The 27,329-nt window shown below is 45.8% G+C and overlaps 1 protein-coding gene across 1 annotated transcript in view; it reads right to left on the reverse strand.

Moving 5' to 3' along the window:
* The window catches only part of LOC124003220 (bMERB domain-containing protein 1-like), a 52,818-nt gene extending 30,583 nt beyond the window's left edge, over positions 1-22,235 (reverse strand). The window contains exons 1-2 of the mRNA XM_046311309.1: positions 22,151-22,235; positions 7,613-7,733 (exon numbers count right to left, since the gene is read on the reverse strand). Coding sequence (XP_046167265.1) covers positions 7,613-7,733; positions 22,151-22,235 — 206 coding nt within the window. The remainder of the gene's footprint in view (positions 1-7,612; positions 7,734-22,150) is intronic.
* Between the last annotated feature and the right edge of the window lie 5,094 nt (positions 22,236-27,329).

Here is a 27,329-nt window from a genome sequence, read left to right on the forward strand (position 1 = left end):
TGTATGTGATGTAAACATAGAGATATACTTCCTTGGAGACCTGAATATTGACTGGTTTTCATGAGAATGTCCGCTCAACAGGAAGCGTCTAGCTGTAACCAGTGTCTGTAAATGGTTCAGGTTATTAATCAACCTACCAGGTTGTTTACAAACACTAGAGGAACAAGATCATCCACATGTATTGATCACATTTTTACTAATACTGTAGAACCTTGTTCTAAAGCTGTATCTGTACCCATTGGATGTGTCGATCACAATATAGTGGCTATATCCAGGAAAGCCAAAGTTCCAAAAGCTGGGGGGGGGGTTGTATCATTTGATTTACACAGCATGCCTACCACTTTGAGGATGCAACATATTTTTATTGTGAAACAAACAAAAATGAAGACAAAAAAACTGAAAACATGAGCGTGCATAACTATTCAACCTAGGATAGGATAAGTAATCCCTCTCACCCCCCCCCCCTTTAAGATTTAGATGCACTATTGTAAAGTGACTGTTCCACTGGATGTCATAAGGTGAATGCACCAATTTGTAAGTCGCTCTGGATAAGAGCGTCTGCTAAATGACTTAAATGTAAATGTAACCCCCCAAAGTCAATACTTTGTAGAGCCAACTTTTGCAGCAATTACAGCTGCAAGTCTCTTTGGATATGTCTCTATAAGCTTGGCACATCTAGGTCCTTCTGTAGCTCAGTTGGTAGAGCATGGCGCTTGTAACGCCAGGGTAGTGGGTTCGATCCCCGGGACCACCCATACGTAGAATGTATGCACACATGACTGTAAGTCGCTTTGGATAAAAGTGTCTGCTAAATGGCATATATTATTATTATTATAGCCACTGGGATTTTTGCCCATTCTTCAAGGCAAAACTGCTCCAGCTTCTTCAAATTGGATGGGTTCCTGCTGGTGTACAGCAATATTTTCCTGCTGATGTACAGCTATCTTTAAGTCATACCACAGATTCTCTATTGGATTGAGGTCTGGGCTTTGACTAGGCCATTTCATGGCATTTAAATGTTTCCTTTTAAACCACTCAAGTGTTGCTTTAGAAGTATGCTTCGGGTAATTGTCCTGCTGGAAGGTGAACCTCCGTCCCAGTCTCAAATCTCTGGAAGACTGAAACAGGTTTCCCTCAAGAATCTCCCTGTATTTACCGCCATCCATCATTCCTTCAATGCCGACCAGTTTCCCAGTCCCTGCCAATGGAATAACATCCCCACTGCATTATGCTGCCACCACCATGCTTCACTGTGGGGATGGTTGATAAGGGAATTTATATGCTTAAAGGTAATGATTAAATAATTCCACCCTGAAATGTAACTATTAGTGATTATTAGTTTATGTAGCATGTATAATGAATAATTAAAGTACTAAACATAAGTCCAATAAGGTTTGGTAGAGACATGGGAGGGAGAGAAATGTGTGTGTGTGTGACTAAGAAGATACCAAGAACAATTCAACTGTGTATGACCTCACCATACTAGAACTCTGAGAAACTTACAATAGGACAAGGAGTCCTTTCAAGGTTCCTCTAATCTTGGGGGAATTGAACTGTCAGCTTGGTAGTGATAAACAGTGGATACAACTCACCTACTGTTCGTGTGTATGTATGTGCTTAGGATATCTACTGTTTATGTGGAGGTATGTGCGTAAGTAGGGAGTGAGTTATAAAATGGATGTCTTTGTATTATGGACTTCAGAACATTCTCGTGAATAAACTGTACGAGCCTTTTGCATAAGCTGAGTCTTTGACTAATTATTATTAAACCCAGGGTCTTACAAACCTCTGGGATTGGTCAAAGCTATTGATTGTTAGTTATTATCATTGGGATTGAAAATTCTTGTGACAATGGTGTTCTCGGGGTGATGAGAGGTGTTGGGTTTGAGCCAGACATAGTGTTTTCCTTGATGGCCAAAAAGCTACATTTGAGTCTCATCTGGCCAGAGTACCTTCTTCCATATGTTTGGGGACTCTCCCACATGCCGTTTGGGGAACAACAAACGTGTTTGCTGTCAGGACCCGGTTACAAACCTGGGTCTCCGGAGTGAGAAACAGTCACTTAACCAACTGAGCCACGAATAGTCGGCAGAACCCAGAAGATGAGGCAGACACAGCAGTACTTGAGACAGTGTATTTAATGAAGTAAGAAGTGAAGTTCTTCAGGAAAACATGTAACTCCACAACCTCAAAAGGAATTCCACAAGAACAAAGGTAATCCTCCAAGACAAAAAAAGGTCAATCCACAAGGTGGAAGGTATAGCACAAAAAAGCCTCAAAAGATACTTAAAAACAAACAAACAAGAACAAAAAACAGAATTCCACAAGAGAGTCCACCAGGATCAACAAGAGTTCACAGAGTACTAGGGCTGGGTGCTAACATATAAACACAGAGCAAAGAACTGAGGAAAACAAAGTTTAAATACAATCAGGGGAAACGAGGCACAGGTGCAAATAATAATGGGGATCAGGGGAAAACAAAAGGTCAAAAGGCACAATGGGGGCATCTAGTGACCAAAAACCGGAACAACCCTGGCCAAATCCTGACATTTGCATATTTTTTTCTTTAAGCAATGTTTTTTTTTTCTGGCCCCTCTTCCATAAAGGCCAGCTCTGTGGAGTGTACGGCTTAAAGTGGTCCTAAGGACAGATATTCCAATCTCCGCTGTGAAGCTTTGCAGCTCCTTCCGGGTTTTCTTTGGTCTCTTTGTTGCCTCTTTGATTAATGCCTTCCTTGCCTGGACCATGAGTTTTGGTGGGTGGATCTCTCTTGGCAGGATTGTTGTGGTGCCATATTCTTTCCATTTTTTAATACTGTATTTAATGGTGCTCTGTGGGATGTTCAAAGTTTCAGATAGTTTTTTATAACCCAACCCTGATCTGTACTTCTCCACAACTTTGTCCCTGACCTGTTTGGAAACCTCCTTGGTCTCAATTTTGCCACTTGCTTTTTTTTCATTTCACTTCACCAATTTGGACTATTTTGTGTATGTCCATTACATGAAATCCACATAAAAATCTATTTAAATTACAGGTTGTAATGCAAGGCACTGTATGGTTGAAGGAGATGGGGCAAAAGGAGTGGCTAATAAGTCTGGCTGCACATCTGATTGACTGACTTACTGCAAATTGAGAATTGATGTGACTAAACTCAACAAAAAGAAGAAGAAACTGTATTATGAAGCCAAGATCAATGATATAAAGAATGATGGAAAAATAATTGGAGTACTTTAAATGAATTTATGGGCAGAAAGACAAATTCATCTCCGTCTTTCATTGAATCAGATGGCTTATTCATCACAAAACCATTTGATGTGCCAATTATTTTAATGATTACGTCATTAGTAAAGTGGGCAAACTTAGACAAGAAATGCCAACAACGAACAGTGAGCCATTGTATTCATGCATAAAAAAACTAATAATGAAAGAAGAGCATTGTCATATTTATTTTTAGTTAATGCGGGCAAGGTGCAAAAATGATTGTTATTGATCAATAATGACAAACATCCTGGCATTGACAACTACTGAGGATGGTAGCTGACACTATAGCCACTCCTATATGTCATATATTTAATCTGAGTGCAGAGGGAAGTGTTTGTCCTCAGGCCTGGAGGGAAGCCAAAGTCAGTCGTCTACCCATGAGTGGTAAAGCGGCCTTTACTGGTTCTAAAAGCAGACCTATCTGCTTGTTGCCAGCTCTTAGCAAACTGTTACAATACAATGCTATTTCTCTGTAAACAAACTGACAACATACTTATAGAGAAGGGCACTCAACATGTACTGCACTGACACAAATGACTGATGATGTCACACCCTGATCAGTTTCACCTGTCCTCATTATTGTCTCACCCCCCTCCAGGTGTGGCTTGTTTTCCCCAATGTATTTATCCCTGTTTCCTGTCTCTCTGTGCCAGTTCGTCTGGTATGTTAGTCAAGTCAACCAGCGTGTTTTTCCCCATACTCTTTTTTTCTATTCTCTTTGTGGTAGTCCTCCTGGTTTTGACCCCTGCGTGACTCTGGACTTCTTTCCCGCCTGCCTGATCATCCTGCCTGGCCTGACTTTCATTCTGACTACCCTTCGGTCTGAACTGGTTTTGACTTTTGACTGTCCACACCCATTCTCTTGCCTTCCCCTATTGGATTAATAAATATTGTAAGACTCCAACCATCTGCCTCCTGTGTCTGCATCTGGGTCTCGCCTTGTGTCATGATAGATGATTGGTTGAAATAAATTAACAATAAGAATATTGTGGGAGCTGTACTTTTAGACTTCAGTGCAGAATTTGATATTATTGACCATAACCTGTTGTTCAGAAAAGTTATTTTTGAATGGACAGAAAATTGCTTTTCAACCACTGCCATATCATGGATTCAGAGCTATCTATATGTTAAAACTGAATTCATTTGATGTTTGATTTTTGCAGTTTGCTGTTCGCTCAACATATAGAAATGAGAAGCAGGCCAAAGAGTTTAGGCACCATACTGCAGAGGTGGAGAGAAACAACATCAGAGAGAATCTGAAAAACTCTCTCCATCATGTCAGATGGCACCACAGACAGTTCTGTGAAAGACGAGGAGTTAGTTTGTCAGATTCTGTCACAAGGGCAAGATCGAGTCGAAGTTTGTTGGCATCAAGTCGGTGGAGAAGACAGACGCGGCACACATAAGCAACGCCATCAGTGCCATCATGGAGGGAGAGGGGGAGCAAGTTGGTCGCTCTTGGAACAGATGGAGCTGCTGTGATGACCGGAGCCAAGAATGGTGCGGTCAGCCGGCTGAAGGGGGACAGGGCCTTACATCATCGGCATCCACTGTATGGCACATCGCCTTGAACTGACCTTTTCTGATGCCATCCGGTCCAACTTGATGTTTCAGAAAGTAGAAGACCTCCTCAGTGGGCTCTACACCTTCTACCACAGCAGTCCACTGAACAGGGCAAACCTGGTAAACAGCTTCCAGGCTCTTGGGCACACACCACTGGCGCCCATCAGAATTGGCGGGACCTGGTGGGTAGGACACCTATTGCGTGCACTGGACCACTTCCTGTGAGGTTACCAGGGGCTTGTCCAGCACCTGGAACAGGTAGTGGCTCTAGATTGCTATGCTAATTACTCCAAATGTCATCATCAATATGTAATGTCCAGTAATAACAACAAACACGGTTACAATTAGTAACATCATGTTTCAATGCTTTATGCACGGATAAAATGTGTCATATCTAATATCATTTTTTTGTGGACGGCAATTAATTGTCTATTTGTATGTCTTTATTCTTTATCCATTCCAGATTCAATCTGCTGATGCCCAAAATGTCTGACTTGTCCAGCAGGCCAAGGCCAGGAAATACTACTGCGAGGGAGGTTGTTGTTATCCGCTTCTGTGGCCTCCTACATGACACACTAACACACTTGAGCATCCTGTCTGCCTGTCTGCAGAGGTCCACCATCACCATAACAGAAGCCCACAGCTCAACACAGGCTGTACTTAAGAAGTACAAAACCAGGTATGTTTATTTAAGCTGCAATAAGATATACTTCCCTTAAGTGAATTAAGAGAAAGGATTATGTCAATGAGAGGGAGAGAGAGTGTGTTGTAAAGGAACATTCTGAAAGGATGGTAAAATGAGCCTGTTGTCATCAGAGAAGGGCCCATGATGAAAGGCCACAATGGCCAACAGATATGAGGGAATTTCACTGACCAGAGGTGACAGCAAGACGCTCGTCACCTCACAGGACAAAATGCTTGACAGGCGAGTGGAGAGTATGACTGACAGGTTCCAGGACGCCAGTATAGGGGAGACCTCTGGCATCCATGTTGAAAGGATCCCTGACCAGTGGACTGTCCTGGAGACCTCTGGCATCCATGTTGAAAGGATACCTGACCAGTGGACTGTCCTGGAGACCTCTGGCATCCATGTGGAAAGGATCCCTGACCAGTGGACTGTCCTGGAGACCTCTGGCATCCATGTTGAAAGGATCCCTGACCAGTGGACTGTCCTGGAGACCTCTGGCATCCACGTGGAAAGGATCCCTGACCTGTGGACTGTCCTGGAGACCTCTGGCATCCATGTTGAAAGGATCCCTGACCAATGGACTGTCCTGGAGACCTCTGGCATCCATGTGGAAAGGATCCCTGACCAGTGGACTGTCCTGGAGACCCCTGGCATCCATGTTGAAAGGATCCCTGACCAGTGGACTGTCCTGGAGACCTCTGGCATCCATGTTGAAAGGATCCCTGACCAGTGGACTGTCCTGGAGACCTCTGGCATCCATTTTGAAAAGATCCCTGACCAGTGGACTGTCCTGAAGGTGCCGATGTACCAAGGGCCCCAGTACCTGCAGAAGATGTCCTGGTTCCGTGTCAACAGCAGCCATCAGCATTCCTGCCCTGATTTGCTAGCATTGGTTGACCTGGTCCTGTCCTTCCCTTTCTCCACAACTGAATGTGAAAGAGGTTTTAATACCATGAAACAGGTGAAAACCGATTGGCGGTCCAACCTAAAGTCTGATACACTGTCAGATTTCCTTATGGTCCAGCTGTCCTCTCCAGAGATCAGGGAGTATGGTCCGATAAAAGCTGTGATTCTGTGGCACCAGGAGCAGGAGGCCAGACTTCATGGACCGTGCAAAGAGGCTGATTGCAGTAGAGAGTGAGGAGTCTGATGAGGAGGTTTAAGTTTATTACAATGATTAAGCATCTGATAGGTTTACAAAACCTTCAAATGTACTTTTATGTTTGATCCTTATGTACATTTAATAGCCAATACTTCAGTAGAATTTTGAGTTGAAGAGTTCTTCAGTTGTATTCAGGCTGGGAAAATAAATCGAGCTACAGCCAAAATTAACCACCATCTGATAAGTCTCTATTTGACCTGTATTTTATCAGGGTATTTCTACTCAACGTAAAGGATTTGTAGATGTGTTTCCCCTTTGTATCTGGAGAACACCAGTTCTATGTCCACTGCACTTCTCATAATTGTATCATTTTTGCACTCTGGACAGCACTTTTGGTCAACTACAGTTGTTTTTAAATGTGCTCTACAAATACACTTGATTTGATTAACTGTTGATCAATATATTAAAATAATTTTGTTTCAAATTCTGCTCTGGCCTCTTCTTTAAGTTTGTATTCAACATAATACCTTATCTCAATGAAATGTAGTGAAATCAAATCAAATCAAATGTATTTATATAGCCCTTCGTACATCAGCCGATATCTTAAAGTGCTGTACAGAAACCGAGCCTAAAACCCCAAACAGCAAGCAATGCAGGTGTAGAAGCACAGTCGCTAAATGAATGTATATTTGACCCACAAAGGCAATTTATTATTTTGGCCGGTGAAAAAAGATGCTTTTTTACCAGTCCCCTTGGCAGGTGAGCCAAAAAATACATTTCGGACACTAGTTACACACACACACAAGCACACCACCCTGCTATTCAGAATAATATGTGACAATACAGTAGAATTATCTAGATTAGAGATATCCAGAGTAGAGCTATCCAGATTAGAGGTCGCAATTGTAAATGAGAACTTGTTCTCAACTTGCCAACCTGCTTAAATAAAGGTGAAATAAAATAAATAAAAAGAGATAACTGACATACAAGACACTCACATGTATCTGAGTTCTGACTCTCTTCTGACCAGCACATCTCGAATCCTGTCAATCTTGAAAAGCTCTCCCTCGATGTCATCTATGGTGATGGTGGAGTCTGCCATGGAGACGATGTCCTCTTCTGATCAGAGAGGAGGACAGACAAAAGTTCAGTTTTTCTATTCAACTTCTTTCCAGACCTACATTTCGGAATGATATGGTAGAACAGGTAGGCACACACACACACACACACACACACACACACACACACACACACACACACACACACACACACACACACACACACACACACACACACACACACACACACACACACACACACACACACACACACACACACACACACACACACACACACACACACACACACACACACACACACAGCAACTTTGTGACAGGATAAAGCTGGCATACGCATAAAGATGGCTGTATGACACAACATGTCCTACTGTAGCATCATGGATAAGGTAGCTTGGGACCAGATCATCATCTTTGTATGCTGCCAAGCAAAACATTGATTTTGTCTTAGTTCAATGCAGGCTAAGGAATTCAATTATGGTTTGTTCCAGGCTTAATCACATACACACATAGCAAAAACTGAAGAACAGAGAGGTATGCTTCTTAAAAAATCTAGCCAGGGCCTAACGCTTTTGCTGTGATGAAAACAATTAAAAGTCACAAAATCTACGCTTTGGCAGCAAGTTGGAGGCTTCTTCCTCAGTCATTGTTATTTTTATTTTTTTATTTTTTCACCTTTATTTAACCAGGTAGGCTAGTTGAGAACAGGTTCTCATTTGCAACTGCGACCTGGCCAAGATAAAACATAGCAGTGTGAACAGACAACACAGAGTTACACATGGAGTAAACAATTAACAAGTCAATAACACAGTAGAGAAAAAAAGGGGAGTCTATATACAATGTGTGCAAAAGACATGAGGAGGTAGGCGAATAATTACAATATTGCAGATTAACACTGGAGTGATAAATGATCAGATGATCATGTACAGGTAGAGATATTGGTGTGCAAAAGAGCAGAAAAGTAAATAAATAAAAACTGTGGGGATGAGGTAGGTGAAAATGGGTGGGCTATTTACCAATAGATTATGTACAGCTGCAACGATCGGTTAGCTGCTCAGATAGCTGATGTTTGAAGTTGGTGAGGGAGATAAAAGTCTCCAACTTCAGCGATTTTTGCAATTCGTTCCAGTCACAGGCAGCAGAGTACTGGAACGAAAGGCGGCCGAATGAGGTGTTGGCTTTAGGGATGATCAATGAGATACACCTGCTGGAGCGCATGCTACGGATGGGTGTTGCCATCGTGACCAGTGAGCTGAGATAAGGCGGAGCTTTGCCTAGCATGGCCTTGTAGATGACCTGGAGCCAGTGGGTCTGGCGACGAATATGTAGCGAGGGCCAGCCGACTAGAGCATACAAGTCGCAGTGGTGGGTAGTATAAGGTGCTTTAGTGACAAAACGGATGGCACTGTGATAGACTGCATCCAGTTTGCTGAGTAGAGTGTTGGAAGCAATTTTGTAGATGACATCGCCGAAGTCGAGGATCGGTAGGATAGTCAGTTTTACTAGGGTAAGCTTGGCAGTGTGAGTGAAGCAGGCTTTGTTGCGGAATAGAAAGCCGACTCTTGATTTGATTTTCGATTGGAGATGTTTGATATGGGTCTGGAAGGAGAGTTTGCAGTCTAGCCAGACACCTAGGTACTTATAGGTGTCCACATATTCAAGGTCGGAACCATCCAGTGTGGTGATGCTAGTCGGGCAAGCGGGTGCAGGCAGCGATCGGTTGAAAAGCATGCATTTGGTTTTACTAGCGTTTAAGAGCAGTTGGAGGCCACGGAAGGAGTGTTGTATGGCATTGAAGCTCGATTGGAGGTTAGATAGCACAGTGTCCAATGACGGGCCGAAAGTGTATAGAATGGTGTCGTCTGCGTAGAGGTGGATCAGGGAATCGCCCGCAGCAAGAGCAACATCATTGATATACACAGAGAAAAGAGTCGGCCCGAGAATTGAACCCTGTGGCACCCCCATAGAGACTGCCAGAGGACCGGACAACATGCCCTCCGATTTGACACACTGAACTCTGTCTGCAAAGTAATTGGTGAACCAGGCAAGGCAGTCATCCGAAAAACCGAGGCAACTGAGTCTGCCGATAAGAATATGGTGATTGACAGAGTCGAAAGCCTTGGCAAGGTCGATGAAGACGGCTGCACAGTACTGTCTTTTATCGATGGCGGTTATGATGTCGTTTAGTACCTTGAGTGTGGCTGAGGTGCACCCGTGACTGGCTCGGAAACCAGATTGCATAGCGGAGAAGGTACGGTGGGATTCGAGATGGTCAGTGACCTGTTTGTTGACTTGGCTTTCGAAGACCTTAGATAGGCAGGGCAGAATGGATATAGGTCTGTAACAGTTTGGGTCCAGGGTGTCTCCCCCTTTGAAGAGGGGGATGACTGCGGCAGCTTTCCAATCCTTGGGGATCTCAGACGATATGAAAGAGAGGTTGAACAGGCTGGTAATAAGGGTAGCGACAATGGCGGCGGATAGTTTCAGAAATAGAGGGTCCAGATTGTCAAGCCCAGCTGATTTATACGGGTCCAGGTTTTGCAGCTCTTTCAGAACATCTGCTATCTGGATTTGGGTAAAGGAGAACCTGGAGAGGCTTGGGCGAGGAGCTGCGGGGGGGCCGGAGGTGTTGGCCGAGGTAGGAGTAGCCAGGCGGAAGGCATGGCCAGCCGTTGAGAAATGCTTGTTGAAGTTTTCGATAATCATGGATTTGTCGGTGGTGACCGTCTTCCCTAGCCTCAGTGCAGTGGGCAGCTGGGAGGTGGTGCTCTTGTTCTCCATGGACTTCACAGTGTCTCAGAACTTTTTGGAGTTGGAGCTACAGGATGCAAACTTCTGCCTGAAGAAGCTGGCCTTAGCTTTCCTGACTGACTGCATGTATTGGTTCCTGACTTCCCTGAACAGTTGCATATCGCGGGGACTGTTCGATGCTATTGCAGTCCGCCACAGGATGTTTTTGTGCTGGTTGAGGGCAGTCAGGTCTGGAGTGAACCAAGGGCTGTATCTGTTCTTAGTTCTGCATTTTTTGAACGGAGCATGCTTATCTAATACGGTGAGGAAGTTACTCTTAAAGAATGACCAGGCATCCTCAACTGACAGGATGAGGTCAATGTCCTTCCAGGATACCCGGGCCAGGTCGATTAGCAAGGCCTGCTCACAGAAGTGTTTTAGGGAGCGTTTGACAGTGATGAGGGGTGGTCGTTTGACTGCGGCACCGTAGCGGATACAGGCAATGAGGCAGTGGTCGCTGAGATCCTGGTTGAAGACAGCGGAGGTGTATTTGGAGGGCCAGTTGGTCAGGATGACGTCTATGAGGGTGCCCTTGCTTACAGAGATAGGGTTGTACCTGGTGGGTTCCTTGATGATTTGTGTGAGATTGAGGGCATCTAGCTTAGATTGTAGGACTGCCGGGGTGTTAAGCATATCCCAGTTTAGGTCACCTAACAGAACAAACTCAGAAGCTAGATGGGGGACAATCAATTCACAAATGGTGTCCAGGGCACAGCTGGGAGCTGAGGGGGGGCGGTAGCAGGCGGCAACAGTGAGAGACTTATTTCTGGAGAGAGTAATTTTCAGAATTAGTAGTTCGAACTGTTTGGGTATGGACCTGGAAAGTATGACATTACTTTGCAGGCTATCTCTGCAGTAGACTGCGACTCCTCCCCCTTTGGCAGTTCTATCTTGACGGAAGATGTTATAGTTGGGTATGGGAATCTCTGAATTTTTGGTGGCCTTCCTGAGCCAGGATTCAGACATGGCAAGGACATCAGGGTTAGCAGAGTGTGCTAAAGCAGTGAGTAGAACAAACTTAGGGAGGAGGCTTCTAATGTTGACATGCATGAAACCAAGGCTTTTTCGATCACAGAAGTCAACAAATGAGGGTGCCTGGGGACATGCAGGGCCTGGGTTTACCTCCACATCACCCGCGGAACAGAGAAGGAGTAGTATGAGGGTGCGGCTAAGGGCTATCAAAACTGGTCGCCTAGAGCGTTGGGGACAGAGAATAAGAGGAGCAGGTTTCTGGGCATGGTAGAATATATTCAGGGCATAATGCACAGACAGGGGTATGGTGGGGTGCGGGTACGGCGGAGGTAAGCCCAGGCACTGGGTGATGATGAGAGAGGTTTTATCTTACATTACATTACATTTAAGTCATTTAGCAGACGCTCTTATCCAGAGCGACTTACAAATTGGTGCATTCACCTTATGACATCCAGTGGGACAGTCACTTAACAATAGTGCATCTAAAACTTAGGGGGGGTGGGGTGAGAGGGATTACTTAACCTATCCTAGGTATTCCTTAAAGAGGTGGGGTTTCAGGTGTCTCCGGAAGGTGGTGATTGACTCCGCTGTCCTGGCGTCGTGAGGGAGTTTGTTCCACCATTGGGGGGCCAGGGCAGCGAACAGTTTTGACTGGGCTGAGCGGGAGCTGTACTTCCTCAGTGGTAGGGAGGCGAGCAGGCCAGAGGTGGATGAACGCAGTGCCCTTGTTTGGGTGTAGGGCCTGATCAGAGCCTGGAGGTAATGAGGTGCCGTTCCCCTCACAGCTCCGTAGGCAAGCACCATGGTCTTGTAGCGGATGCGAGCTTCAACTGGAAGCCAGTGGAGAGAACGGAGGAGCGGGGTGACGTGAGAGAACTTGGGAAGGTTGAACACCAGACGGGCTGCGGCGTTCTGGATGAGTTGAAGGGGTTTAATGGCACAGGCAGGGAGCCCAGCCAACAGCGAGTTGCAGTAATCCAGACGGGAGATGACAAGTGCCTGGATTAGGACCTGCGCCGCTTCCTGTGTGAGGCAGGGTCGTACTCTGCGGATGTTGTAGAGCATGAACCTACAGGAACGGGCCACCGCCTTGATGTTAGTTGAGAACGACAGGGTGTTGTCCAGGATCACGCCAAGGTTCTTGGCGCTCTGGGAGGAGGACACAATGGAGTTGTCAACCGTGATGGCGAGATCATGGAACGGGCAGTCCTTCCCCGGGAGGAAGAGCAGCTCCGTCTTGCCGAGGTTCAGCTTGAGGTGGTGATCCGTCATCCACACTGATATGTCTGCCAGACATGCAGAGATGCGATTCGCCACCTGGTCATCAGAAGGGGGAAAGGAGAAGATTAATTGTGTGTCGTCTGCATAGCAATGATAAGAGAGACCATGTGAGGTTATGACAGAGCCAAGTGACTTGGTGTATAGCGAGAATAGGAGAGGGCCAAGAACAGAGCCCTGGGGGACACCAGTGGTGAGAGCGCGTGGTGAGGAGACAGATTCTCGCCACGCCACCTGGTAGGAGCGACCTGTCAGGTAGGACGCAATCCAAGCGTGGGCCGCGCCGGAGATGCCCAACTCGGAGAGGGTGGAGAGGAGGATCTGATGGTTCACAGTATCGAAGGCAGCCGATAGATCTAGAAGGATGAGAGCAGAGGAGAGAGAGTTAGCTTTAGCAGTGCGGAGCGCCTCCGTGATACAGAGGAGAGCAGTCTCAGTTGAATGACTAGTCTTGAAACCTGACTGATTTGGATCAAGAAGGTCATTCAGAGAGAGATAGCGGGAGAGCTGGCCAAGGACGGCACGTTCAAGAGTTTTGGAGAGAAAAGAAAGAAGGGATACTGGTCTGTAATTGTTGACATCGGAGGGATCGAGTGTAGGTTTTTTCAGAAGGGGTGCAACTCTCGCTCTCTTGAAGACGGAAGGGACGTAGCCAACGGTCAGGGATGAGTTGATGAGCGAGGTGAGGTAAGGGAGAAGGTCTCCGGAAATGGTCTGGAGAAGAGAGGAGGGGATAGGGTCAAGCGGGCAGGTTGTTGGGCGGCCGGCCGTCACAAGACGCGAGATTTCATCTGGAGAGAGAGGGGAGAAAGAGGTCAGAGCACAGGGTAGGGCAGTGTGAGCAGAACCAGCGGTGTCGTTTGACTTAGCAAACGAGGATCGGATGTCGTCGACCTTCTTTTCAAAATGGTTGACGAAGTCATCTGCAGAGAGGGAGGAGGGGGGAGGGGGCGGAGGATTCAGGAGGGAGGAGAAGGTGGCAAAGAGCTTCCTAGGGTTAGAGGCAGATGCTTGGAATTTAGCGTGGTAGAAAGTGGCTTTAGCAGCAGAGACAGAGGAGGAAAATGTAGAGAGGAGGGAGTGAAAGGATGCCAGGTCCGCAGGGAGGCGAGTTTTCCTCCATTTCCGCTCGGCTGCCCGGAGCCCTGTTCTGTGAGCTCGCAATGAGTCATCGAGCCACGGAGCGGGAGGGGAGGACCGAGCCGGCCTGGAGGATAGGGGACATAGAGAGTCAAGGGATGCAGAGAGGGAGGAGAGGAGGGTTGAGGAGGCAGAATCAGGAGATAGGTGGGAGAAGGTTTGAGCGGAGGGAAGAGATGATAGGATGGAAGAGGAGAGAGTAGCGGGGGAGAGAGAGCGAAGGTTGGGACGGCGCGATACCATCCGAGTAGGGGCAGTGTGGGAGGTGTTGGATGAGAGCGAGAGGGAAAAGGATACAAGGCAGTGGTCGGAGACTTGGAGGGGAGTTGCAATGAGGTTAGTGGAAGAACAGCATCTAGTAAAGATGAGGTCGAGCGTATTGCCTGCCTTGTGAGTAGGGGGAAGGTGAGAGGGTGAGGTCAAAAGAAGAGAGGAGTGGAAAGAAGGAGGCAGAGAGGAAAGAGTCAAAGGTAGACGTGGGGAGGTTAAAGTCGCCCAGAACTGTGAGAGGTGAGCCGTCCTCAGGAAAGGAGCTTATCAAGGCATCAAGCTCATTGATGAACTCTCCGAGGGAACCTGGAGGGCGATAAATGATAAGGATGTTAAGCTTGAAAGGGCTAGTAACTGTGACAGCATGGAATTCAAAGGAGGCGATAGACAGATGGGTAAGGGGAGAAAGAGAGAATGACCACTTGGGAGAGATGAGGATCCCGGTGCCACCACCCCGCTGACCAGACGCTCTCGGGGTGTGCGAGAACACGTGGGCGGACGAAGAGAGAGCAGTAGGAGTAGCAGTGTTGTCTGTGGTGATCCATGTTTCCGTCAGTGCCAAGAAGTCGAGGGACTGGAGGGAGGCATAGGCTGAGATGAACTCTGCCTTGTTGACCGCAGATTGGCAGTTCCAGAGGCTACCGGAGACCTGGAACTCCACGTGGGTCGTGCGCGCTGGGACCACCAGAGTAGGGTGGCCGCGGCCACGCGGTGAGGAGCGTTTATCTCTGGACATGCTGGTTGTAATGGGTGAGGTCACCGCATATGTGGGAGGTGGGACAAAGGAGGTATCAGGGGTATGAGGAATAGGACTAGGGGCTCCATTGTGAACTAAAACAATGATAACTAACCTGAGCAACAGTATACAAGGCATATTGACATTCGAGAGAGACATACAGCGAGGCATACAGTAAACACAGGTGTTGAATTGGGAAAGCTAGCTAAAACAGTGGGTGAGACAACAGCTAGTCAGCTAGCATAACAACAGCAGGTGAGATGGCATTGACTAGGCAACTCGGCCGACAGATAAAACAAACAAGCAGAATGGAGTACCGTGATTAATGGACAGTCCAGCGTGCATCAGCTATGTAGCCAAGTGATCAGAGTCCAGGGGGCAGCGGTGGATGGGGCAGGGGGGTTGGGCTGGCGAGTGTTATCCAGGTTAAGAAAACTAACAATGACTAAATAGCTTGTAGCTAGCTGGTTAGCTTCTGGAGGTTCTTGAGTGTGTTCTAAAAATAAAGATAATAGCGATTCCATATCACATTGGGTGAGGCAGGTTTCCGGAAGGTATAAACAAATTTTAAAAAATCGGGAAGAGATAGAGTACATATGGGCCACTGCGTTTTTGGGACGCGGCGATGCAGACGGTTAGCAGGCCTGTGCTAACAAGCTAACAGATTAGCAGGCCGGGGTAAACAAGGTAGTAGTTAGCGGACCTGGGCTAAACAAGCTAGCAGTTAACATGCCGAACTAGCAAGCAAGGAGATAGCGGGGGCTAGAGAGTTAGCCTTTGGAGGACGTCGCGATGGGGTGAGTTTGTTTATTCCTCTTCATGCAGTGATATCGATAGACCGGTCGTAGTCAAGGTATTGTAGCCCAGGAGTATGCTAGGAGCTCTGGCCGGGCTCGCTTCAAGCTACGTGGGTGGAAACGCTAGCCAGGAGTAATCAACCAGGGTTGCTGTTTAGCTCGCTAGTTGTGAAGATCCAGCTGAAGAATGTTCCGTTTGTGGGGGGAATCCGGGGGTAATTTTTTTTAAATAGGTCCGTTATGCTCTGGTTAGCGTCGCGTTGTTCGAACTGGCGAGAGCTTTCCGAGCTAAAGGTTAGTTGATGACCGGTTAGCTGAAGACCGCTAGCATAGCTGGTAGTTAGCTGGCTAGCTTCAGTTGAGGGGTCCGGTTCCGAGGTAAATATAACTACTTTAGGAAAAGTAGCTACATTGGCGGGTTGCAGAAGAGTATTTGGAAGCTTAGGTTTAGCAAAATGTTTTTAAAGATATGCGAAGAAAAAAATATCTAAAAATATCTAAAACGAAAAAGAGACAATATTTACAGAGAGACGATACGACAGGACAACTTACTGCTACGCCATCTTGGAATAAATGAATAAACGTTATGAGAAACGTTAGAGGTAAAAACATTTCAGCCTTTACATTTACATTACATTTAAGTCATTTAGCAGACGCTCTTATCCAGAGCGACTTACAAATTGGTGCATTCACCTTATGGCATCCAGTGGAACAGTCACTTTACAATAGTGCATCTAAATCTTAAAGGGGGGGGTGAGAAGGATTACTTATCCTATCCTAGGTATTCCTTAAAGAGGTGGGGTTTCAGGTGTCTCCGGAAGGTGGTGATTGACTCCGCTGTCCTGGCGTCGTGAGGGAGTTTGTTCCACCATTGGGGGGCCAGAGCAGCGAACAGTTTTGACTGGGCTGAGCGGGAACTGTACTTCCTCAGTGGTAGGGAGGCGAGCAGGCCAGAGGTGGATGAATGCAGTGCCCTTGTTTGGGTGTAGGGCCTGATCAGAGCCTGGAGGTACTGAGGTGCCGTTCCCCTCACAGCTCCGTAGGCAAGCACCATGGTCTTGTAGCGGATGCGAGCTTCAACTGGAAGCCAGTGGAGAGAGCGGAGGAGCGGGGTGACGTGAGAGAACTTGGGAAGGTTGAACACCAGACGGGCTGCGGCGTTCTGGATGAGTTGTAGGGGTTTAATGGCACAGGCAGGGAGCCCAGCCAACAGCGAGTTGCAGTAATCCAGACGGGAGATGACAAGTGCCTGGATTAGGACCTGCGCCGCTTCCTGTGTGAGGCAGGGTCGTACTCTGCGGATGTTGTAGAGCATGAACCTACAGGAACGGGCCACCGCCTTGATGTTAGTTGAGAACGACAGGGTGTTGTCCAGGATCACGCCAAGGTTCTTAGCGCTCTGGGAGGAGGACACAATGGAGTTGTCAACCGTGATGGCGAGATCATGGAACGGGCAGTCCTTCCCGGGAGGAAGAGCAGCTCCGTCTTGCCGAGGTTCAGCTTGAGGTGGTGATCCGTCATCCACACTGATATGTCTGCCAGACATGCAGAGATGCGATTCGCCACCTGGTCATCAGAAGGGGGAAAGGAGAAGATGAATTGTGTGTCGTCTGCATAGCAATGATAGGAGAGACCATGTCAGGTTATGACAGAGCCAAGTGACTTGGTGTATAGCGAGAATAGGAGAGGGCCTAGAACAGAGCCCTGGGGGACACCAGTGGTGAGAGCGCGTGGTGAGGAGACAGATTCTCGCCACGCCACCTGGTAGGAGCGACCTGTCAGGTAGGACGCAATCCAAGCGTGGGCCGCGCCGGAGATGCCCAACTCGGAGAGGGTGGAGAGGAGGATCTGATGGTTCACAGTATCGAAGGCAGCCGATAGGTCTAGAAGGATGAGAGCAGAGGAGAGAGAGTTAGCTTTAGCGGTGCTGAGCGCCTCCGTGATACAGAGAAGAGCAGTCTCAGTTGAATGACTAGTCTTGAAACCTGACTGATTTGGATCAAGAAGGTCATTCTGAGAGAGATAGCGGGAGAGCTGGCCAAGGACGGCACGTTCAAGAGTTTTGGAGAGAAAAGAAAGAAGGGATACTGGTCTGTAGTTGTTGACATCGGAGGGATCGAGTGTAGGTTTTTTCAGAACGGGTGCAACTCTCGCTCTCTTGAAGACGGAAGGGACGTAGCCAGCGGTCAGGGATGAGTTGATGAGCGAGGTGAGGTAAGGGAGAAGGTCTCCGGAAATGGTCTGGAGAAGAGAGGAGGGGATAGGGTCAAGCGGGCAGGTTGTTGGGCGGCCGGCCGTCACAAGACGCGAGATTTCATCTGGAGAGAGAGGGGAGAAAGAGGTCAGAGCACAGGGTAGGGCAGTGTGAGCAGAACCAGCGGTGTCGTTTGACTTAGCAAACGTGGATCGGATGTCGTCGACCTTCTTTTCAAAATGGTTGACGAAGTCATCTGCAGAGAGGGAGGAGGGGGGGGGGGGGATTCAGGAGGGAGGAGAAGGTGGCAAAGAGCTTCCTAGGGTTAGAGGCAGAAGCTTGGAATTTAGAGTGGTAGAAAGAGGCTTTAGCAGCAGAGACAGAAGACGAAAATGTAGAGAGGAGGGAGCGAAAGGATGCCAGGTCCGCAGGGAGGCAATGAGTCGTCGAGCCACGGAGCGGGAGGGGAGGACCGAGCCGGCCTGGAGGATAGGGGGCATAGAGAGTCAAAGGATGCAGAAAGGGAGGAGAGGAGGGTTGAGGAGGCAGAATCAGGAGATAGGTTGGAGAGCAATACCCCAGCGTTTGAGAAGTAGAGGTAGAAGAACTGTGTTCCTTGTAATTACTGTTGATGGTCTGAACCCACAGAGACTCTGGAGAACCATTTGAGAAAAGAGTTGACTGTCTGAGTGCTCTGGTGCAGACAGTGCTCTGGCTCACAGTGAGTAAATGAGAGCGTGAGAGCCAGCGAACGAGAGAGAAAGTTTGCGCACAAGCGAGTCTGCCTCTGTGTCATACCTCCCTCACCCCCAGTGGGCTTTGAGCAGAATATAAATCACCAAGAAAAATAGATCCAAGTATGAACAGCTACTTATGGGGTTTTACAGCGGCAGCCAGACATCAGCAAAAGGAAATACCTGACAGAATGACATTACAATAAATACTTATGTGTATATCAATGTGCATTTCTTGAATGTATGCAGGGCACATCTTGCCAGGCCATTTCTTTAAGTTGCTTTATAACATTTACTTAGCTTTTTACCACTTTGACAACCAGAGTGTAATTACTACGGGTAGTTTACCATCCTTTACCACTATTCCATCTAACCTGCTGTTACACATTGTGATCATAGATCATGTATTATAAGCTTCGCCCCATCTCAGCCGCTACATCTAACGTGTTTGTCTGTCTTCCCCGAGCTGTTAACATCAAGCTTTGTTTTCCCTCAGAGTCCCAACAACTTGTGTAGGATGGAGCCAGTTCAAAACGTTTCAGCTTCAGACCCAATGCAGAATTTCAAATCGAGCCAAACACTCCACTGCTTCCAGCTCCCCGACTCCTTATTGCTTTCGCAGATTTATGCCTACTAGTTGCACAAATGAGGATTATACATGTATTTACCATCTGATCCTAGATCAGTATTTCTTGATCAAACATTCAACTGCATCCACAACTACCTATTTCTTTCACAGATTTACACCTACAAGTCACAGAAAAAGAAAGATTATACATGGATTTAACTTTATTTACTGATCCTAGACCTGTCAGAAATATCAGTAATTCCTTGATGAAGGTGTATTGAGGTATGCTGCTGAGTGTCCTGCGTGCCAAAATACTGTGTTAGCTTGCTGAGCTAAAGGAAGTCAGAGGTTCAACAGTTCAGTCAGTCTGCCTTCTCTTCCTCCGAGTCTCTTCTGAGTCTCGTCTGCTGGTGTCTTGGTTCCCTAGCGGCTCTGCTAACTAACTCTCCCCCGCTGTTGAGCTGCTCTGTGTTGAGCCCGACTAACTGAACAGATAATCTGATAGTCTCATCCCTCAGGAGGAAGAGGGAGACGGTCTACTTTGATACCCTTTGCAATGACAAATACATACAAGATGTGTGTTATGTCTGGAAGTCAATTGACAATAAAGCTGAGAGAGAAGGAGAGGGGAAGAGCGCGCGCGCGAGAGAGAGAGAAATAAGGAGAGATATCCTTTTCACCTCGTCACACATAGGTTAGCCCCAGGGATGGCAGGCTGGACTGGGCTTGATGTGCAGAATCAGATATAACATCCTTTGAGGGAGCTGAAAGGAAGAGAAGATGTGTATTCTAACTAGTACTAGCGGTGCGTGGGGAAAATCACTGGGGAAAGGCCTCCCAAGTGGCGCAGTGGTCTAAGGCACTGCATTGCAGTGCTAGCTGTGCCACTAGATATTCTGGGTTCGAGTCCAGGCTCTGTCCAGGAGACCCATGGGGCGGTGCACAATTGGCCCAGCGTCGTCCGGGTTAGGAGAGGGTTTGGCCGGTAGGGATGTCCTTGTTCCATCGCGCACTAGCGACTTCTGTGGCGGGTCGGGAGCAGTGCACACCTACATGGTTGCCAGGTGTATGGTTTCTTCTCCGACACATTGGTGCGGCTGGCTTCTGGGTTAAATGGGCATTGTGTCAAGAAGCAGTGTGTCTTGGTTGGATTGTGTTTCGGAGGACGCACGACTCTTGACCTTTGCCTCTCCCGAGTCCGTACGGGAGTTGTAGTGATGAGACAAGACTGTAACTACCAATTGGGGAGAAAAAAAGGGTAAAAAGCCAAGCCCCCTGTCCCCCCATCCACAAAAAAAGCCATAATAATACAACATATATAGCATGTGCAATAACAGACAGTTACCTGGCCTATAGAATGGTCAAGCTAGTTAGTGTTTCCGACATTTTCGGACCACTAAACAACTATTGATTTCGAACCACAGAGAGTTACTGCAAGTCACAAAGAAAACAGGAGCTGCCTCCACTATTGCAGCACAATTTCAACATCATCAAATCACCTCTGCTTAGTGTAATACAGTGACGCCTAAAAGACACCAAAACCAATTTACTCCAATCAACGTAAGCTAAATACGATGTGGCTGTCCATGGTTCTGATTTCTGTGTGTGCGCACATTCGGGTAAGTAGAGAAACATGTTGACTCACCCTACTTGTAGAGCAAAGCCAATGCTATCCTCCTCTCTTTCATGTTGACAAAACGGTCTATCACTCTGTCATGCAGTACATGCTTTTATTTTTTGTTGTCCTATGCTAACTGGCTAAAATGCTTGCTCGCTAGCCTAACTTCTTTTCATAGGAAACGTTGGCTCGTTAACATTAGCCTTCTACATCCGGGAGTTATGCAACCCGTCTCAGGTCAGGGGCACAACAATGTATGAATTAATGGTTGGGGTCAGAATTGCCATTATAATCATTGGCCAGTTCGGAGAAAAAAGTAAAAGCACAAGTACAAATCCCTATCTCTATCCATGGCTAATTTAGGAAAGGGCCAATTTTAGCTAGCTGGCTAATTAGCCAAAGGAGGACAACAACACAACGAGATGCAGCAATTCAAGTTTTTCTATCAATGATGTATGCTCTCAATGGGATTTGAGAGCATACTTTGTTTTGGTGCACCAGGACCATTCACAGTTGAGCTCGCTCAGTTTAGCTCAATGCTGATTGGGAGACCAGATGCTCGCTGGCTTCCTTTGCATTCAATGCTATGGGTGGCAACAATATAGTACTCGTTTGGACCAGACAGCAGAGGGGCGCTGTTTCGCTTGCTCGGATCCTTTCTCCTGTGAGATACATTCAGCCTCTTGCGAATTGAAGGAAAATTATGAAACACAGAGAGACTAAAGATAAATTATTGTATGTTATTTGTTTTCTTCTATTTTTTGGGGAAGTCTGGCTTCCATGCCACTGCTGACTAGGCTCTGTGACCTTTGGCTTATACTGAGAGAGTTAAAAGCTGAAGAAAAGAGACTTGGTGACTATCAGCAGTGTATATCCACTCATATCCCTTTGGCATCTGTCAGCATTGTATTGTGTACAAGCCTGAGACTCCCAAAGAGCCAACGCACTCAGCTTTCTCAGCCAGGCACAAAGGATGAATACTTAGCTATATGAATCTTCACAGAGACGCTCAGCTGTGTTACTATGACACACTTCCTGATGTGACCCGCTACGACAGCACTTACGTCAAGACAGCCATGGCACTTTTACTCCGGAGGGAGGGGTAGTCTCATCATAAAGACGGATTAGTTGACTCTGGATCTTAAAAACTTCAAACTTCATTCAAGTAAACCCGACAACACTCCCAACATCCCCTAAAGTTCAAACCTCTCTCTCTATAACTCTATTGTCTTTAGCGTCGCATTCCCATCCCTCCACTGACCTACACTTCCCCCCTGTCAAGGACAATACACGTGGCACGTTGGGATTTCAAAATGCCACAACAGGCTTCCCAAAAGCCATCAGTGAGAGGTTCACTGTGTACCCAGCCTCCGGCGCCCATTTCCTTGACAGCCATCATCACGTCTGGGGCTGAGAGGTTGGTCGGGTCTGGTGTTACTAGGTGGCATGTTCACACCCATTCACTAAGGGAAAGAGATCAGGGCTGGAGGGGGGTCATTCCTGGAGTTAGAGCCAGGGTCACTGTGAGACTGCATAGCGAAAGCGTGTGTGTAATAGTGTGTGTGTGTGTGTGTGTGTGTGTGTGTGTGTGTGTGTGTGTGTGTGTGTGTGTGTGTGTGTGTGTGTGTGTGTGTGTGTGTGTGTGTGTGTGTGTGTGTGTGTGTGTGTGTGTGTGTGTGTGTGTGTGTGTGTGTGTGTGTAGAGAGGAAGAATGGATAATAGAGATACTGGAAGAACAGTCATCCAATTCCTCTGCAAAGCTTCTCATGTTGAGACAATTTCTGTGTTCCAAACTCAATTAAAAAAGTACAGTACTACCTGTCTTTCAACCTCGCTCTGTGGAACTAACTTTAAAAGTTTGACTGTGGGTCGCTCTAAGTCCATGTCTCTCACCCTCCCTAAGAGAATGTCTAGCACAATGTCACTGGAGGACACTGCTGCATCTGTTAGCCGACCGTTACCACAGTGGGATTGAAACAAGGCCTCAAATTACTGTCTTTCTTCTCCTCCCTCTGTCCGTTATTTTTTTCCCCCTCCATCAGCCTCGGTGGTTTTCTTCTTAATGAGGTAGATACGGACTAACGGACAGGGAGGATGGGAGGGAGAGAAGAGGGAGGGAAGGAAGGAGGAAGGGTAGAAGGAGGGAGAGATGAGGGCGTGAGAAGACCGGAAATTAAGAGAGAGAGGGGTAGAGGGGAAAGAGAGAAAGACAGGGTGAGAAAAAGAGAGAGAGATAGAGAAAAAAATATATATATAGAGGGAGAGAGAGATGTAGAAAGAGAGAAAGAAAGAAAGAAGGAAGGAAGTGCAGTAATAGCCTACATGGACTTTGATTGAAGAGAAATAGAAGATAATGACTAAAACAATAAAGTGTTTAAGTTACAAATAAATTATATAAATTATTCTCAACAAACAAACACTTTCCTATTCCTTTTGTTGTGTAAACATGAAATCAAAAGGAGAATTGTTAATGTAATGATATGAATAGTGTGGGAACAGTGTGTCCACAGCCTTGCAAAACGGAAACTCGCAATGTTCTCTTCCATTCTTAATGTCTTGTTAAGTCTCATCATCTATCATTTGGGGTTCAATTTACTGACTATAATGGCGTACACCCTGTGACTGTACACATTATTCTAAAACACGTTATTAAAAAAAAACTCACTTATGGCTTTACATCACCTGCCATCACATGGTTGGAGAGTTACTTATCCAATAGAACCCAGAGAGTATTCTTCAATGGAAGTTTCTCTAACATCAGATATGTACAGTGTGGTATCCCTCAGGGCAGTTGCCTTGGGTCGTTACTCTTCTCTATTAAAAACAATGATTTGCCACTTGTCTTACAAGATGCTAAAATTACTATGTATTCTGTTGATTGCACACTCAAGACATCTGCACCTACTGCCAGTGAGCTCACTGAGACTCTTAGCAAGGAGTTACAGTCAGTGTCAGAATGAGTCATTAATAATAAACTGGCCTTAAATATATCTAAAAACCAAACCTCAAATGGAGTTGTGCATAAAGGGGGTGACCATTGAACAAGTTGAAGAAGCTGAACTCCTAGGAGTGACATTGGATGGTCAGTTATCATGGTCAAGTCATATTGAACAAAGTTGTTGTAAAGATGGGGAGAGGTATGTCTGATACAAAAATATGTTCTGCGTTTTTGACACAAGTGTACCACAACTGTTCGGGCTTGATCACTGTCTGGTAATATGGCCAGGTGGAGCAAAGAAAAACCTATTAAAGCTGCAGCAGGCTCAAAACAAAGCAGCATGCCTTGCCCTTAACTGCACACACAGAACTGACATCATCAACATGTATCATAGTATTTCATGTTTGAGGGTTTAGGAGAAATTGACTACTTCTTTTGTGTGTTTGAAAACGCCTAACCATTTGAATAATCTATTTGCATACACTTCAAACAGACATACACTGTACATACCGCAGCAGACACATTTCCATCATAGGTACACTTCAACTATGACAGACAATTTTTTTTTAAATCCAGAAAATCACATTGTAGGATTTTTAATGAATTTATTTGTCATAGTTGGTGTACCTATGATGAAAATTACAGGCCTCTCTCATCTTTTTAAGTGGGAGAACCTGCACAATTGGTGGCTGACTAAATACATTTTTGCCTCACTGTATGTTGAGGCACAGATCTGGGGAAAGGTACAACAAGATGTCTGCAGCATTAAAGGGCCCTAAGAACACAGTGGCTTCCATCATTCTTAAATGGAAGAAGTTTGGAACCACCAAGATTCTTCCTAGATCTGGCCAAACTGAGCAATCAGGGGAGAAGGGCCCTCTGCCTGAGCAATAGAGTTCCTTTGTGGAGATGGGAGAACCTTCTAGAAGGACAACCATCTCTGCAGCACTCCACCAATCGGGCCTTTATGGTAGAGTGACCAGGCGGAAGCCACTCCTCAGTAAAAGTCACATGACAGCCTGCTTGGAGTTTGCCAAAAGGCACCTAAAGACTCTCAGACCATGAGAAACAAGATTCTCTGGTCTGATGAAACCAAGATTGTACACTTTGGCCTGAATGCCAAGCGTCACTTCTGGAGGAAATCTGGCACCATCCCTACGGTGAAGCATGGTGGTGGCAGCATCATGCTGTGGGGATGTTTTTCAGGGACTGTGAGACTAGTCAGGATCGAGGCAAAGATGAATGGAGCAAAGTGCAGAGAGATCCTTGATGAAAACCTGCTCCAGAGCGCTCAGGACTGGGGCGAAGGTTCACCCTCCAACAGGACAACGATCCTAAGCACACAACCAAGACAACGCAGGAGTGGCTTCGGGACAAGTCTCTGAATGTCCTTGAGTGGCACAGCCAGAGCCCGGACTTGAACCCGATAGAACATCTCTGGAGAGACTTGAAAAGAGCTGTGCACCAATGCTCCCCATCCAACCTGACAGAGTGTGAGAAGATCTGCAGAGAAGAATGGGAGAAAAACTCCCCAAATACAGGTGTGCCAAACTTGTAGCGTCATATCCAAGAAGACTCAAGGCTGTAATCGCTGCCAGAGGTTCTTTAACAAAATACTGATTAAAGGTTCTGAACACTTATTTCATTTTAATATTTTTATTTAAAAAATTATTAGCAAATATTTCTAAAAAACAGTTTTTGCTTTGTCATATGGATATTTTGTGTAGATTGATGAGGGGCGGAAATTATTTAATCCATTTTAGAATAAGGCTGTAACCTAACAAAATGTAGAAATAGTCAAGGGGTCTGAATACTTCCCAAAGGCACTGCATGTATAGAGCCATGTCATCATTGAATGCTCTGCTACCAGAGTTGACTCAGGCAAAAAGCAAATTTAGCTTTAAAAACGGATTTTTAAAAAACCATATTGTATCACAGCACCTCCCCTCTTTCTAAAGATCAAAACTGTACTGTATATGTATATGAATAGTGTGTCAATATAATTTTTGTGGTTTCTTGTTGTCTTTCCAATATAGAACTCGTATATTATTTTTTATTTTGAATGTCAAGTCCTTGTTTATATCTGTTTTGTACTTTGTCATGTATTTGTACGTTTTATGTGGACCACAGGAAGAGTTAGCTGCTGCATGTGCAGTTGTTGATGGGATCCTAACGAACTAAAATAAACAGTAAGCTCTCTAGTTACAGCTGTTGCCTGCCACCTGTAGACGTACATTTTGAAACAAACATCAACACCTGCATGCAACTGCAAGCATTTCCCTGTAATAAATACTATTGTCTTTACTTTCTCAGGTCAATTATGCACACACAAACAGTTCCACTAATTTACCTGTTTTGGAATTGTCTGTATTCCATTTAGTACATTCCAGAGAGCCGTACTGATGTGATGATCCGTGTTTATTTTCCTTTTCCATCTCTCAACCCTGGGTTCGATTCCAAACTGGTCAAGGATGCACTGTCAAACAAATACAATGATGTGTCTTGGAAACCGAAGGAAAACTGACAAGAAAAGGCAACTGGAGCAGTCTATGCGCACAGTCTTTCATTAAGTACCAAGCTGCATGGCAGAGAACTGGGTATAAATGCTTCCACAACGTGCTGGTGTTGTCACGCTCTTTCCGTTGTTTGAGCTTGCGGTGTTCAAGCCAAGGCTGATGTTTCCAACATCTATTGTACTGTAAACTCGAAGATATACTTTTCTATTAGACCATGCCGCCACCTAACGTAAATCGGTGGTACTACACCCCCCCCCTCCCACTGTACTTAAAGGGATAGTTCACCCAAATTACAAAACCACAAATTGGTTTCCTTAAACTGTAATGCCGTGTTCAAGAAAACTCAGAACTAGGAAACTCTGAAATGTCCAACTTGGAAACTCGTTGTAGAAAGATGAGGTCACAGTTTCCCAATTGGAAAGTAGTAGAATCAACCAATAGGAAGGTCGACACAAAAAAACGTACGCAAATTCTTACTTTGAGGTTTGGAGTTTATGAGTTGTCTGGAATGCAGCATAAACAGTCTATGGACAAGGTAGGACAGCAATCCATGCTTTTCCATGTTTTATTCCCCTGGCACCGTTTGAACATGTATGTCACAAATCCCATTCAAGTCATAGTACCATTACTAGGATTTTTCACGCATCAAGTCCAAATCATCTAAAAGTATCTCAAATTTATTGTGAAGCTCAACAAAGTCCCTTCTAGAGGATTTGAAAATGATGGGGAAAAATGCTAATATCAGTATATATGTATATACTTGTGCCATAAATGCTAATATCAGTATATATGTATATACTTGTGCCATAAATGCTAATATCAGTATATATGTATATACTTGTGCCATAAATGCTAATATCAGTATATATGTATACTTGTGCCATAAATAATATCAGTATATATGTATATACTTGTGCCATAAATGCTAATATCAGTATATATGTATATACTTGTGCCATAAATGCTAATATCAGTATATATGACTTGTGCCATAAATGCTAATTTTATATGTAAACAAACTAATATCAATATATGTATATACTTGTGCATAAATGCTAATATCAGTATATATGTATATACTTGTGCCA

The sequence above is a fragment of the Oncorhynchus gorbuscha genome, linkage group LG18, assembly GCF_021184085.1.
Source record: "Oncorhynchus gorbuscha isolate QuinsamMale2020 ecotype Even-year linkage group LG18, OgorEven_v1.0, whole genome shotgun sequence".
Lineage (NCBI taxonomy): Eukaryota > Metazoa > Chordata > Actinopteri > Salmoniformes > Salmonidae > Oncorhynchus > Oncorhynchus gorbuscha.